Here is a 16,087-nt window from a genome sequence, read left to right on the forward strand (position 1 = left end):
AAACAGGCTTGACAGAAGGATAAACAGGGGGGAGGAAAGAACGGTCCTAACCAGGACTGCCTTCTGGTGCAATCCAAGAAACGCCGTCCCATGAGGAACCCGGGGGTATTAATGGAGTCTGCGCAAGAAGTTATTGATGCTAACGGGCTAATAGAACAACGAGGATATAGAAGAAGCATTCGTGATAATCTGTCGTTCCGACCGCGTTATCGGAAAAGTCGAACAGGTGCACTCAAATCTCTTCGTGGGCCATCATCGTGAGAGTCCCTGCCTTGTATGGCGGGAACTCGTCTGCCACCCCGAGCAGGCGTTGTGCCCATTCCGCCAGAGCGCAGCGCGGCTTCGTTCGCACTAGCAGATCTTTTCGTGTTTTGTTCTCTTCGGGCTCGAATCTGTGCTAAAGCGTCTTCTCGACTGATAGGGGTGCCGGGGACAGTTCCAAAAAAGTTTGGAGAAGATTCTTCGTCACCCCTTAAGGGAACCATGGTGGTGATCTGTTGCTCACGGGGCCACTCCTCGCACTCAGGAGTCTGTTCCATAGTGGCGCGTGGCTTCGCCGAAAATGGAGCAAAAATATCGGAGTCCCTATTGCCTCCAGTAACTGGTGAGCCGGCTGAGGAGATGTTGAATAGATTGCCGGCCGTGTGCATCCGTAACCGTGGGGACCGGAGCTCTTCGAAGGGTTCTTCCTGCTTCTTCTGGGGAGAGTTCCTCAAAGGCGATGGGAACGTCCGAAAGGTCCCAGTGACTGGCGAGAACGTAATCAAAGGTTCTTCCAGGGTTGCTTCCTTATATTTGGGTTCGGGAGCCGGTGAGCCTTCGGCGGCTGCTCTCGGAACTTGAACAGGAGTTCCCGTAGAATGCTCATGGATATGAGACTCAAAGGGATCAGCAACAACATCCTTCTCAACTGTGCCTGCTCTAGCTATCAAGGCGTCATCCGAAGGATCTGTCTGCTCATGGTGTCCTGCGACTCGACAAGAGCATCTCTGGAAGTGGCATTCCATCTTCAAGAATTCAATCATGTCCTCAGCGTCCAGCCTGAGCTGCCTTTCCACTTCCAGTTCGTTTTGTAATTCATCAATGATGCTATTATTCTCTAGCTCAGACTCGCGCGTTTCTGGTTGATCTTCATGCGCAATGATTTGCTCGGAAAGCCTCTGCCGCTTCGGGGGCGTGTCAGTCTTCTCGGGGGAGCCGGTCGATTCGAGAGAGCCAGATCTAGCGAGGTCTTCGGCGGCGCGCTTGGGTCTTCGCTCTCTTGGTGTCAGGACATTTGAATCGCTTTCTGCTGTCGATGTTTGTCCGGGATCCTCTTCGTTGACTTCCAGAGCGCGTACTTGGAGGGTGTTAGACTGGCTACTTGCTTCAAGCGATCGAACTTTGCCCTTGAAAATTTCGAGCTCTTCTGTCAGACCAGCAAGAGCATAGGCACGCTCAAACGATTCCTGTTTAGCTTTTTCTCTTCCCTCTTTCTCCAACCGGACCTCATCCTTCAGTGTCTTCGCTTCGTTTCTCGCGTTTTTGAGTTCTTCCTGCAACCGGACTAGAGACGATCCTGCGCGAAATGCTTCCTTTCTGGCTTTCCTTATCTCTTTCTCAAAGACTCCTCTTTCATGAGCCTGGCGCTCCTTGGCAGCCTGTAATTCTTCCAACAAGGATTCCAATCTCTCGCTTATGCGTCGTTCACGTGTCTGAGCCTCGGAAAGCTCGATAGATACGCTTCTAAGAGCAGATTCCGCCTCCTCCCGACCGAGGATAGCTCGTTGAAGCGCTGCCGAGGTTGACGAGGAAGTTTGGGTCGTAGCGACGGGACTCTGTCCACGCGACAAGCTGTTGAGAAAAGCGACTCTGGATTGAACATCTGACAGGCCTTTCGAAGTCTTGCAGTTATAGTTCGCGAGATCAGACGGCAGGGACGGTGAGTTTGGAATAGATTGCTGATTCATTCGCTCAGGGGACACTGGGAAAAGAGCCTTCGTGGGACTCGACATTGGGAGTGACGGCGAATCCATCACGAACGATATAGAACGAGTTCAACGGAGTCAAACAGATGCAACACGAAGCATGGCAGCAAATAATCAGAGGAACTCCGGGGTCTTTTCGCGTAGAGACCGAGCAGGTGGTGGAAGACCGGTGGAGTTGCGCCTGAATATTGGCGTTTGTGACGCACCTCATTTGTTTCTCTTTTGGGTTGTTTACCGCTAACTCGGATAAAGTCACGTGGGGGTCACCCAGGACAACATGGCTATCCCTAATTTGGAAGCGGGGTCACCTGATAACCAACCGCCTTATCGATAACGGCCATTCTTTTGATACACTCGTGGGAGCTGACGACATACGATCAACCAGATAGAATGCCGGCTGGTCAGGAACGCGATTTCATCTATTTGGACTCGGGTATTTTTGAGTGAACTCCAAATCCTGGCTATACTCATCTTCGTGCCGATAGTGAGTTCTCAGTTCCTGTGAGTCACCTCTGGCCCTGTCGACCAGCCTGAGTTTCGTTCTGGGCTTCTCACACTGAAATTTGCTTTTACTAATTAATTAGTCCAGGTTCTCCAAAGACCTTGACCATATTTATCTCTGCGCCAGATATCTGCCATTATGCATGAAATTATCACATTACAATTGGGCCAGCGAGCTAACTACTTGGCTACGCATTTCTGGAATTTGCAGGTGATGCTCAACGAGCTGGATCAATTGAGTATCACTAACAAACCCTCAGGAATCGTATTTCACCTACAATGAAAGTGAAGAGCCTCTAGTTGACCACGATGTCCACTTTCGCCCCGGTCTTGGGGCAGATGGCTCAGAGACCTTTACTCCACGAACCTTGATTTACGATCTCAAGGGTTCGTTTGGCACCCTTCGGAAATATAATGCCCTTTACGAGCTCAGTGAGGAACTCAATGGCATACAAGGCTTGTGGTTAGTTTTTCTCCTATCCATTGATTTGTTTGATATAAACTTTTCGTATTTTGTCTTCTATAAGATCAAGACGAAACAGCATGGGTTATGGGTATGCCTACTGACTCTTTCGTAGGGATGGTAAAGAAATAATACAGCAACAAGCAGCCATTCCTCAAAGCGCCTATCAAAATAGCTTAGATCAAGGCCTTCCAGCTCCTACTCTTACAACAGAAACCGTTCGCTACTGGTCGGATTTCAACCGAGTCTTCTACCATCCAAGGTCCATCGTTCAGCTGAATGATTATGAGTTGAACTCTACAACAATGCCTTTCGAGGACTGGGCTGTTGGTGAGGAGCTGTTCAAGGATCTCGATAAAGAGCACGATCTTCTCGACAGAGATTTGAGGCCTTTTGCTGAAGAATGCGATCAAATTCGGGCCCTTCAACTTTATACCAGCTCAGATGATGCATGGGGTGGGTTTTCTGCACGATATGTTGATAGGCTTCGCGACGAATTTGGCAAAAAGAGTATATGGGTGTGGGCTATTGAAAGTGGCGCGAAGGTGCAGCGAGTAAGTAATAATGATTTCTATCAAGATAATCATCCATGCGATGCCTCGGTGTATACTGACAATTGCAGTCAAAACAATTAAAACAAGAAATGAACCGTGCTCGATCCGTACATTCAATATCGCCACAGTCTTCTCTTTACGTACCCATCATAGATCCACCCACGAGACTACCGAATTACGTGAATATCGACCCCCATTCAGAATGGCATACTTCGGCACTGATCTGCTCTGCGATTGAATCAATTACCCTCCCCTCTCGTTTACGTCAGTATTATGATATCGAATCTTCCTTGGCCGGTGACGATGACATGCGGAGGATTTTTGAACTACAGTCTAGTATCATTCAAGACGGTAGTGGGAAGGGAACAGGAGTCTCCACAGACAGGACCCGAGATGAAAGTATCAGCGTGGAAAAGCGCGGTACTCTTAGAAAGGCCGAGTCTCAGTTTGATATTGATTTTACGTACGACAACTTTAAAGGCAAGGAAATACATGTCTTTAATCAGATAGAAGTCACTCGTGGAATCTCGGGGAAAGACAGAGATGAATCAAATTGCAATGAAGACCAAGGATTTGCTCGCAAACAACGATTCTACGACTCAGAGCCAGCTTTACAAAGGTACGTGGTATCAGGTTACCGTCCCATGGAATGAGCCCGATCTATTAATATGACAATCAATGACTGGTTTCTAACTAACAACCCAATTTTCTTTATCAGATTCAACGTGCCCCTCCCATTCCCAATTCTCGACAGCTTCCCAGGCCACATACTGCCGACATCCCATCCTGAAGCAGGAGTACAGATTCTTTCGGCTCTGACCACGTCCTCGCGCACAGCGGAAAGAATTAGAGCCATGCAGGTGGCCGCCGGACGCATCATAGAGCTCGATGAAAGGGAGACAATCTACAATGGCCTCGGAGAAATACGCGAATATTACGAGTCGGGTTGGATGAGTGGCTCAGACTCCGACGACGAGTGAGAGGAAAGAAGATCTGAAGGACTGACCAAGGTCCTTCCACTAACCTTGCAACTCTCGGATCGGCCATCGCTAAATATTTCACGTTCCGCCATGGGAGCGATACCGGGCGTATCACCCCTTGGTTTAAGAACGAATAATTACAGCATATTGCAATAAATAAATAACTCGTCTCTTCGTATCGGCGATCCACTGCAACAAGTTTTCAGGATGTTTTGTCCTCGACTGTAAGCAACCTGCTGCTTTGAATGTACCAGCAGCCAAGAAAAACTGAGACATGGCGATTGACCACTCGAGGAAATATGGCACGCGACACAGCAAGTGTCCAGTGGAGACTGAGGCCGTCATTATTGACATTTTACGAGAATCAGCTAACAGCTCCATAATCTGACCTGCAGATGTGGGGGAATAGGACAATCTTCCAATAATAACAATAATGACTTGTTTGGAGGCGGGGAAAGACCCTGTCTCTTCCAGAAAGGACCAAGACACTCTCTTCCAAGAGAAAGAAGTATACCTTCGGCAGTTTGTTAGAACTATATTCAACTGGAAAGACTCGGCTTGTTTGGCTTCACAGATCGAAGAGATATCCAACTTCTAAAGGCTAATATCAATAGCAATGGGTTACGAGAGAGTATTTTGTCACCATGACTCGAAAGTCACTGCATTCTCCACGGCGTCCCCTCAAGGTTCGGATGCTGAACTGTCAATGAATCATGGTTGGTGTCCTCTGAGACATGGCGTATCACCGCTACAGAATCAACCAGGAAGCAGTCCAATGCGCAGAGATCCATTGACATCACTTCTGGCGTTCACCACTACGCTTGCACGATGTATCGCGATCCTCTTCTGTCCCCACCAACGAGCTGATTGAGCTTGGGAAATTACTCTCTGCTGCCAGACCCTTCCCATAAGGAGCTCAAATTTCTTTTCCCCAAATACGAGTGGAACACTAGCTCTTGGCTTATGCTCAGTGAACCAACCCCTGGCCACAAGTCACCAATTGAGTTTGCCCATTACCGAGCTGCAGGTCCCAACACCCCGTATTTTGCTCTCTTCCGATGCCCCAGATTTCTCCATCAGGCTGCTTCAACAGTGACATCTGGATCGAACACGAAGATTATTGCCTGATGTAGTGCTAATAGCATCCCCTAGACCCTGGCTGGACCCTGCTTTGTGGTACCAGCCACGCAGTTGCACGGTCAACTCGAGGTGTCCGGTAATTTTGATTGCTATCAAAATATTTCTTGACACTACAACATTTTCAGTTTTGCAAACGTCAAAACACTCCAATAACAATACATTAGCAACAACAGCAGATCTATCTCCACAGGCAGGGACGGTTACCCGGGAGCAAATCTGCTCGCAGTGAGGGAATCGAAAAACGGCTATGGCAATGAAGCAATGGGGCAGACCCTTTGAATATACCTACAAGGTTTAGCTATGGCCTCTTGAATAAACAACCCAAAGCGGCTTTCTCTTGGTATCGCCATGACGATGTGGCCGACAGTATTAGGCTACATTAGGAATGGCATGGTAGGATCCCGGTTTGAGCTGTTTCTTCCTGGTTCTTCTGCTGATGGAACCACAGAAAGTCTTCTGGGCGTTGGATGTGTCTCCTGCTAGCTGCCATTCCGGGCATCCGAACAACTTGCTTAGCAATCTCTTTCTCTAATGCAGTTTCCCGATACAGGCTTTGCTGTCAAGAGGGGATGGGCTCGGTAAGTCTGTACCTAAGGGCGAAGTCTCCCTTCAAAATGATTGGAACCTCGTGACGACGTCTTATGCCTATTCGAATGATGCCTCTCGAACAAGACAAATCAGATAGCCTGGTGGTTGTAGCCAGTCATGCCTCCATCCTCCACGCACCAGGATACAGTTTCTATGAGGTAACAACTACATCTCCCCTGTATAAAGTCGAGACCTTATGCTTTCCATATTCATGGAGAGAAAGATTTCTGAATCTTCCGGAAACTCATTCGCTAAGGTTCCATTATCCACTTTCGTTCTTCAGTCTGCTTGTCTGATCTCATCAAATCATCTCCGCATTGGTATCCTACCTTGCCTTGCGCAATGTGGATCGCACCTCTGGTTTGCCTCTATCTTGCAAGCCTCTCTTTAGGCGGTGTCATTGTCAAAAGAGTGCCTGTTCAAGATGGAGTGCTTGCAGCTCGAGACGACTATGGCTCCTCTTCTGCTGCTGCTGCTGCTGTAGTGACTAGTTCACTCAGCACCGCGGAACCCCAGGTTACTGAAGAATCTGTGAGCCAGGCTAATGGCCCCGAAAATTCCCAAACCGAGCCTGCCATGGCTCCTGGAAGGACTGCCACCCAAATGACAACAACTGTTCGGTCTGTTCCTGAGCGTACTTCAACTTCATCAGAGCAAACTCGCACCCAGCCACAGAACACTCAGTCAGAGACTACTCGGACTCAACCTCAGAATACTCATACTACTCAGCCGGAGAACACTCAGCCAGGAACTACTCGCACCCAGACACAGAACAGTCAATCAGAAACTACTTGGACTCAGCCTCAGAACACTCAGAGTACTCAGCAAGAGACTACTTGGACCCAGTCAAGGAACACTCACAGTACTCAGCAAGAGACCACTCAGACTCAGCCTATGAACACCCATACCGCCCAGCAAGAGACCACCTATACTCAGCCAGGGAATACCCACACCACCCAGCAAGAGACTACGCGGACGCAGCCTATGAACACTCATAGCACCCAGCAAGATACTACCTATACTCAGCCAGGGAATACCCATACCACCCAGAAAGAGACTACGCGGACGCAGCCTATGAACACTCATAGCACCCAGCAAGATACTACCTATACTCAGCCAGAGAATACTCATACCCAGCCAGGGAACACCCATACTCGATCAGAGACTACACAGACTCGGCCTCAGAATACTCATAGCACACAGCAAGAGACCACCTATACCCAGCCAGGGAACACCCATACTCGGTCAGAAACTACACGGACTCAGCCTGAGAACACTCATACCCAACGTACAAGTGTCTGGACATCTAAAAGCCACACTGAAACCACCGCTTCACAAAGCACTTGGGTAACGCAGACTCACACTCAGCCCCATCACACACATACTCGACCGGAAAATACTCATTCGCAATCTACGAGTATCTGGTCGACCAAAGTTCATACTACTCAAACAACCACCTCCCAAAGTACTCGGAAACCTCCACCAGTACAGAGCCATACCACATCGACTACACACTCGAAGCCCCCTCCGGAGAAGAGCAACACTCAGACAACCACCACTCATTCAAAGCCTCCAGAGAGAACTAATACTCAGGCAACCACCACTCACTCAAAGCCCCCAGAGACTACTAATACTCGGGCGACTACCACCCACTCAAAGCCACCAGAGAGGAGCAACACTCAGACAACAACCACCCATTCGAAGCCCCCTCCTCCAGAGACGAGCCATACCACAGCCACCGCCACCCACTCAAGGCCTCCGCCAGAGAAGAGCCATACTCAGACAACCACCACTCATTCGAAACCTCCGCCGGAGAAGAGCCATACTACAACAACCAATACCCACTCAAAGCCTCCGCCGGAGAATAGCCATACTACAACAACGACCACTCACTTGAAGCCGCCTCCATCTAATAGCCATACTGAGAAAACTTACACGAAACCAACTAGCCCTCCGCACACCACCAAGGTTCTACCACCACCACCGCATACCTCCAACACACAGGAATCGACATCCACGCAAAAAGTCCCACCTCCGCATCACACACATTCTGAAACCACTACTATAAAGGCACCGCCTCCTCCTCCTCCTCCTCCTCATACTAGGACATACACTCGGCCGAGGCCCACTACCATCACGACCACTTTTACTACGACAACCTGTCCTGGTACGGTTAAAGCTCTGTTTGCCGAAATGGACCGATCTTTATTAACGTTGATAGTGACCTATACCACTACTACAAGCGGTACGAAGACGTGGACTTATCCAGTGACTAGAACGAACACCATAACCGTCACCTCAATTGTCACTTGCACAGATGGCTGCTCCCTGCCAACACATACAGCTCCGCCGCCGCCGCCGCCGAAGGGAACCACGACCTGGATTACCGTTACTTACACGACGACCACCTGCCCAGGTAAGTTACAGAATAGTTAGTGGTTTTCTTTTTAGAAAATCTGCTAACAGCGTTGTCTTCGAAAGTGATTCCTACCACGAGTACTAGTGGCACAGTGACCTATACTCATCCAGTGACTTACACAAGTACTATCACTCTAACTTCAAGTTACTCTACCGTTGTCCCACCAGCAGAAACCACGACACACCGTGTTTCACTTCCGCCACCTAAGACAACGACGACTTGGATCACTGCGACCTATACCACGACCACCTGCCCTGGTAAGTTTTGAAAAGCAGTAGCTTATATGGGCCCTACTAACACCATACCTTCTCCTCAGTGGTTCCCACAACGATTACAAGTGGCACGAAAACCTACACTCAGGCGGTGACATATACAAGCACTCTTGTTGTCACATCAAGTTATTCCACCGCGATTCCACCAGCAGAAACAACGGCAGAACCTGCACCTTCTGTAGCCCCAGAGGCAACCACAACCCAGACTGCACCAGCTGAGACTCCAGAGGCAGCCTCGACTCAGTCTGTAGCTTCCATAGCTCCAGAATCTACACCCTTGACTGAAGCGGCGACGACGGCGACGGCGGCTCCTCCCACAGAGACCTCGGCTTCCACCTCAGCAGCCCCCGCGCCAACATTCACTGGCGCCGCGTCACGTCCGGAAAAGGCTCGTTCGGCCGCAGTGGTTGGGTTTTTTGCCCTCTGGGCTCTCATCTAAAGAAGCCAGAGTGTAATCGAGTGTCTGATGTTAGACGTACTCCGTACATCGGACAAACAAATTGGGAATTTCTTACTTTTCTTACGAAAATCTTTCTCGTTGACTAAAACAGAACGCCATAGCTATCAACCCGTCTTTATAGCACGACCATAAGCAATGATTCCAATGCAAAAATCGAATTTTACGGCTTTGAAACTGCAAAAAAAGGTTGAGTCCCTGATGGGGGAGAATCCTCGGTTTTTTTCGTCGATTTGATTCTCGATGATGCACTCTGAATGATGTCGGCATGTCGATCCTTGATGACATTTATTATAATGATGAAAATAAACACTCCATATAGTCCAGATTCAAGATTGAATCGATTGATCTGGCATAATTTGTCTGCTCTCGTATGCATTTCGTAGCTGATGGATGAGTCCGATGCAAACCTACCGTTCTGGGACATGTTTGCATCCTGCGTGGCCAAACGTGTCCTCACCGCGGATGGAGCTTAATTAAGACTGCAGTCGAGTCGAGGAACAGCCTCTTATTGCCAGGTGGTCAATTGCTGGTTCATTCTGATGGCGCCTTGGGCTTGAATCTCTATCGCATACCCCTTCCATTCCTCCTGCGACCTTTCCTCACGTCGCGTCGGTGCTTGTCTGCCCACAGCTAACTACAAGCAAGCTACCTACTTCTAAGGTGAACCGTGGACTCCGGCTATTTGGAGGCCCTTTGCGTTCTACCCTACGATCATATCCTCGGCAGCTTGTGTTTTGAAGTCGAATATACAGAGAAAAATCCAGCTTGGTCTATAATCGAAGGGCTAGTTCGGTTTCTCGCAGGTGTGACAGTCTTGACGACACAAATGGCTCCCCGCGGCAGGCGGCGGTCGCCCATCTCGCTCGTATCCGGACTGTCGAGCAGTCCGATGCTCACGCTTTTCGTCTTCCCATGCCTTCTGTTCCTTATCAGCTTCACAAGTCCGGTCGCTGCCGCTGGATCGGGCGTCATCGGCATTGATGTCGGCACGGAATATATCAAAGCAGCGCTCGTCAAGCCGGGCATCCCTCTCGAGATCATCTTGACCAAGGATTCGAAACGCAAGGAATCGGCCGCAGTGGCGTTCAAGCCTACTCGGGAAAATGACGCGGTGTTCCCAGAGCGGTTTTATGGCGGTGATGCCCTTGCACTTGCCGCAAGATACCCGGACGAGGTGTACGCGAATCTGAAGTCGTTGCTGGGCGTTCCGTTTGAAGGGGAGGAAAGCATCGTCCAAACATATCACGATCGCTATCCAGCGCTGAGGTTGGAAAGCGCTCCTGGTGAGCGCGGCACGGTTAGCATTCGGAGCTCGAAGCTTGGTCAAGAGGAGGGAAAAGAACCGTTCTTGATCGAGGAGATTCTGGCGATGCAGTTGAAGCAGATCAAGGCCAATGCGGATTCTCTGGCGGGCAAGGGATCGGATATTCGGGATGTCGTCATCACGTACCCTGCGTTCTATACCGCGGAGGAAAAGAGAAGTCTCGAATTCGCGGCTGAGCTGGCAGGCTTGAACGTCGATGCGCTTATCAGCGATGGCTTGGCTGTTGGCCTGAATTATGCTACCAGCCGTACCTTCCCTAGTGTCTCTGACGGACAGAAACCGGAATATCACGTTGTCTATGATATGGGCGCCGGCTCTACCACGGCCTCCGTCCTTCGTTTCCAAGCCCGGTCCGTGAAAGACGTCGGTCGTTTCAACAAGACGATCCAGGAAATTCAGGTGATGGGAACCGGTTGGGACAGGACGCTTGGTGGTGATGCTCTAAATGACCTCATTCTAAACGACATGATCGAGACTCTGGCTGGGAATCCCAAGCTGAAGGATCGTGCGTCCACCTCCGATATCAGGTCGCATGGAAAGACAGTGGCTCGTCTTTGGAAAGATGCGGAGAAGATCAGGCAGATCCTAAGCGCAAACACCGAAACAGGCACGACGCTTGAAAGTCTCTATGAGGAGGATTTGAACTTCAAGTACAAGATCGCTCGCTCCCGGTTCGAGCAACTGGCCAAGGACTATACGGACAGAGTGGGCACACCACTTGAGCAAGCGCTGGCAGTAGCAGGTCTGGATCTGAACGATATCGACTCGATCATTTTGCATGGTGGAGCCAGCCGGACCCCATTCGTCCAGAAAGAGCTGGAGCGGTTCTGCGGTTCTTCTAACAAAATCAGGACCAATGTCAACGCTGATGAAGCCGCTGCCTTTGGCGCGACCTTCAAGGGTGCTGCTCTCAGTCCCAGCTTCCGAGTTAAAGACATCCGGGCTAGTGACGCCGCTACGTACGCCATCTCGCTCCAGTGGAAGACTGAAACCAAGGAGAGGCAGCAGAAGCTCTTCACCCCGACGTCTTCTGTCGGTCCTGAAAAACAAGTCACTCTGAAGAATCTGGATGACTTCGAGTTTAGCTTCTACCAGCAGGTCGGCAACGGCGAGGCCTTAACCGATTTGCCAATCCTGGGCGTACAGACAACCAATCTCACTGCGTCTGTGACGAAGTTGAAGGAGGAATTCGGATGCACAGAGGCCAATATTACCACCAAGTTCTCTGTCCGCCTCAACCCCATCGACGGACTCCCAGAGGTTCTGAGCGGGTCCGTCAGCTGCGAAGTTGAGGCCCAGAAGAAGGGCAGCGTTGTGGACGATGTGAAGGGATTCTTCGGGCTGGGCTCCAAGAAGGAAGAGGAAGCGCCTCTCGAAGAGGATGGCGAGCCGACCGAGTCCATTACCCTCGAGGCGGAGGATCCCCAGACCTCCACTTCGACTTCGGCCGAGTCAACCTCGACTGTCTCTGTCAAGGAGGCCAAGAAAGCGGCGCCCCAGACTCAAATCGAAGCCATTCCCATCAAGTTTACCACGTCGGCCTTGGGAACGCCTGCCCCGTCTGCGGCCGAGCTTGGTCGTATCAAAGCACGCCTGGTCGCCTTTGATGATTCGGACCGTGAGCGTGTCCTGCGCGAAGTGGCACTTAACGAGCTTGAGTCCTTCATTTACCGGAGCCGTGACCTAGTGGAAGATGAAAGCTTCGCCCAGTTCGTCAAGGCTGACCAGCTGGCCCTGCTGAACGAGCGCGTCGCCGCTGCAAGTGAATGGCTGTACGACGATGGCGATAACGCCAAGACTCCTGCGTTCCAGGAGAAGCTCAAGTCTCTGCAAGATATTGTTAGTCCCGCTCTGAAGAGACGAGAAGAGAGTTCGTCGCGGCCTGCTCGCGTCAAGCTGCTGCAGGACACATTGAAAAGTGCCAAGTCATTCGTCGACCTCCTCGAGACGCAGATTCAGAACGATGAGGAGCTTTTCTCCTCGTCACTTTCCTCGACCACTGCGACCGAGTCAGACAGCTCGTCCACCGCAGCATCTGCCAGTGAGTCTGCGACATCTGCCACAGCCGATCCGTTCGAGGAGCTCGACGACGATCCTTATTCGACCTCCACCACCTCGACGCCGACAGCCACACCTTCCGCCAAGCCGTCTGCACCCAAGTACTCGGTTTTCCAGCCGGCAGATCTAGCCAGCCTGTCCAAGACCTACAATTCGATCAACGGCTGGTTCGAGGCACAACTAGCCGTGCAGGAGACTCTCACCGACTCCGACGACCCGGCTCTAACTGTGTCGGAGGTGAACGTGCGCCTCCGCGAGCTGGAGCGCACTCTAAACCGCGTCTACGAGAAGATGGGTGCTGCGGCAGCCCGGTCGGGCAAGGGATCCGGATCATCCAAGGAGGAGCGGCCCAAGAAGAAGAGCGACAAGAAGGCGGACAAGGAGAAGAAGGAGAAGGAGAAGACCTCGTCCGTCAAAGATGAACTGTAAAAAAAAGGTCTTTCTCTCTCTTTCTCTTCTTCCTCAACCCCAAAAAAATTCCCGCCCGGAGTTTTGGATTTCGGCGTCGATTTGTCCCCCCTTCCAGTTGACACAGTTGATTTTTATCATGACATGATATTATTGTTTATTTTTTTTTTCCTTTACTATACTTGTCTGTGTTTTTCCACGCAAAGAGCCTGTTATGTGTAAACTAATAGACAAAGTGAGAATCTTCTCGAATAGAAATGCAGATGGACATGAATGAATTGATACAGAATTAGACGGTTAGCTATGTATTTGGTACGGAGTACCTAGGTAAGATGTAGTAGGTAGGTAGGTAGCGTCAAGGGAACAATGATACAAGTGGTCGGGTATTATACAAAAAACACAAGTCCAAATATGGTACAATCAGGAAGAAGAAAAGTTTAAAGTAACCCCCACACTGGCCAGCAGGAAGAGAATAGAAGAAAGGCATGTCGGATACAAGTAGGTGGTCTAGAGGCCACCCATTTCAACTTCATAGTGCATCCCCCGACGCGACACGTAGTCGATATCGACTTCCTCACGGCTGCGCAGGAAAGTGGGCTCCTCGAAATCGTCGACGTCCATGGCTGACGCCGGGCCGGTATGGACCATGTTCTCCTGTCCGAGGAAATATTTCGATCGGCGGTGGAACTGGCGTCTCTGTTGGCCCAGTTTGGGCGAGAGGATGATCCGCTGCGAGCCTGACGAGGACGATAAGGAGGAGGTCATCGGCACTGATGTGGACGGGAAGATGGGCTCATTGGTGAGAAAGTCGAAATCGTCCAGATCGCCTTCAGCATCATAGGAGCGTTTGTAAGGCCTTGACAGAGGTAGGGAGGAAGAACAGGTGGATTCCTGGCTGCTGGATGGTAGAGAGTAGGCGTCTCCTTCGTCAGAGAGGACGGGGCGAGAGACGACGGGGGCGGGGTGAGCGAGAGGCTGGAGGGGGGAATCCAAGCCGCTCGACGAAGAGGAAGAAGCAGCAGCGAAGGGGAAAGCCGACGGCTGTTTCTGACCTGCTTTGGTCTTGTATCCCTCCGCGATGGATTTGCGGACCCGCATGCCGACAGAGAGCAGGGACGACTGGATCTTGGCCGGGACCAAGGGGGTTGGCGAGGATGTGGCTGCCGAGTAGTGGGTGTGGGAAAAGCGAGGAAGAGGGGCGGCAGTGGAGGCTTCGCTATCGAGATTGTTGCTCCCACCTGCAAGGGAGAAGAAGCTGGTGATCGGAGGCTGGAAGCGTCGTCGCTTCGACGAGGCGTGGTTGGCGTCGTTGATGATCTGCTGGATGGCCGACATGGTGGTCACTCGAGACAGAGCTAGAGATAGATAGCAGATATCGCAGAGATGTTGCAGAGACAGGTCACAGTTTGATGGCATTAGTCAATGCTTTGCCTGGGGATAAGAAGACGCAACTCATCCTGGGAGGAAGTTCCGTACAAAGCGGGAGGCTGGAAGAATGAGGCGACGACGCGGGGGAGACGCGCCATGACACGTTCCAGATTAATTTATCCTTTTTAGGACATCCGCAACAAATTTTTTTCCACGCATTAATTGGATGATGGCTACTGTACAAAGGGAGGAATGGTAAATAATGCCTAGGTAATTATGGAGTACTCTCTATCAGTGACTCTAGAGCTGTAAATGAACATCTCATGGGTAGTTTTTTCAACCCATGGTCACAAATTGGGTTCAGCCAATAAGATGCCTAATATAAAACTGACAGGAAGAAAAAACAAAAACAAAAAAGAATAGAAGCCCCTACTCGGGGTCGAACCGAGAACCTTCAGATTAGAAGTCTGACGCGCTAACCATTGCGCCACAGGGGCAACTGATGATAGGTAATTGTTATTTTAATCTATAGACCTGTTCATGCTTGTCAGTCTATGGTCTTCAAAAGTCAAGAAATCGACGCTAGAAAACAATAATTTTATTATTAGCAAGACACCTTCAGTCAACCTTTTTTCCGTTTCAGCTAGGTGATCCCTGCTAAGAGATCCTGGTAGGAGACCGACCTTGAGCTTCAATATTGTGTGAATATCTTCCTCCTTAGTAATTCCCTTTCGTGTTAGCCATGTCGACTGTCATGGCTGTTCTTCCTGTTCTTTCTTGTCTGCTTTGATGAACTTGAAGACAGGGTGAGATCTAGAGTTTGGGTCCTGTCGTAAAGATGTACTTTCAAAGATAGCCCAATGGCGAATTTGAGAATCAGGCCAGTAACCTTGGCGACTTGGTGTCAACATGTTATTCCCATCATTTTTCATAGAGGAAGACATGAGTTCTGGCTCCGACATGCCGGGAGGTTCTAGCAGGTCATGTTCAGCCCCGGAGGCCCTGCAGATGACTGTTTCCACGATATTTGAAAGACCTGATGTCAATTATTATTGTTCAGTGTCTTATGGGAATGCCCAGACCCAGAGTCGAATAAAGACTGCCATGCGATAGCCATTTCCCATCCATAATATGTAATTTCTCCATCAGTTATGTTCGGGGTTAGACGAATTCATCAATGCCGTTGCGTTGTTTCCATCGACAGCTGTTTGGTATTCAAAATGGTCTTCTGCAGCAGGCATAAACGCCTTGGAGGATTTCCATTGTCGCTTTCATTCGTGGACTTGCAACAGTGCTAGCTGGGGGCACTCGAGTGCATCGTACTGTAGGATTATCGTTGCTCTTGCAGCAACCACACTTCTCGCAGCAAGTCTTCCAGTTTCCTCCATGGGAGCGTGACAGGCCAAATATATCAGCATCTCTTGCAGGTATTGTGTCTTGTTGTGTGGGCGTCTTTTGGTTACGAGGGGGGGGGGGAGAGGAAGGGCCAGTGAAGGGATGGAAATAGACACCGAGTGGTGAGAGTACCCCTGGTGCTCTCGAGAGACTGTCGGGAGTGAAGAAAAGGACCGAGGTGTCAAATAAA

The 16,087-nt window shown here is 50.3% G+C and overlaps 4 protein-coding genes and 1 non-coding gene across 5 annotated transcripts; 2 read left to right on the forward strand and 3 right to left on the reverse strand.

Moving 5' to 3' along the window:
* Positions 1-206: 206 nt before the first annotated feature.
* On the reverse strand, positions 207-2,015 carry ASPZODRAFT_69292 (hypothetical protein; the record flags this gene model as incomplete). The annotated part of the gene is made up of 1 exon (XM_022729571.1): positions 207-2,015. One exon carries the CDS (start codon positions 2,013-2,015, stop codon positions 207-209), a length of 1,809 nt encoding a protein of 602 aa, XP_022580090.1.
* Positions 2,016-2,352: 337 nt separating this feature from the next.
* On the forward strand, positions 2,353-4,656 carry ASPZODRAFT_133421 (hypothetical protein). The gene is made up of 6 exons (XM_022723269.1): positions 2,353-2,468; positions 2,552-2,679; positions 2,729-2,931; positions 3,047-3,485; positions 3,554-4,104; positions 4,204-4,656. Exons 2-6 carry the CDS (start codon positions 2,608-2,610, stop codon positions 4,463-4,465), a joined length of 1,527 nt encoding a protein of 508 aa, XP_022580091.1. The 5' UTR covers positions 2,353-2,468; positions 2,552-2,607; the 3' UTR covers positions 4,466-4,656.
* A 5,514-nt stretch (positions 4,657-10,170) lies between these two features.
* ASPZODRAFT_68836 (hypothetical protein) lies at positions 10,171-13,155 on the forward strand (the record flags this gene model as incomplete). Its single annotated transcript, XM_022729542.1, has 1 exon — positions 10,171-13,155. One exon carries the CDS (start codon positions 10,171-10,173, stop codon positions 13,153-13,155), a length of 2,985 nt encoding a protein of 994 aa, XP_022580092.1.
* Positions 13,156-13,641: 486 nt separating this feature from the next.
* On the reverse strand, positions 13,642-14,469 carry ASPZODRAFT_17034 (hypothetical protein; the record flags this gene model as incomplete). The annotated part of the gene is made up of 1 exon (XM_022726941.1): positions 13,642-14,469. One exon carries the CDS (start codon positions 14,467-14,469, stop codon positions 13,642-13,644), a length of 828 nt encoding a protein of 275 aa, XP_022580093.1.
* A 457-nt stretch (positions 14,470-14,926) lies between these two features.
* On the reverse strand, positions 14,927-14,999 carry ASPZODRAFT_t101. Its single transcript has one exon. It is a non-coding gene; the product is annotated as a tRNA-Arg (tRNA).
* Between the last annotated feature and the right edge of the window lie 1,088 nt (positions 15,000-16,087).

Source organism: Penicilliopsis zonata (genome assembly GCF_001890105.1).
Source record: "Penicilliopsis zonata CBS 506.65 unplaced genomic scaffold ASPZOscaffold_10, whole genome shotgun sequence".
Classification (NCBI taxonomy): domain Eukaryota; kingdom Fungi; phylum Ascomycota; class Eurotiomycetes; order Eurotiales; family Aspergillaceae; genus Penicilliopsis; species Penicilliopsis zonata.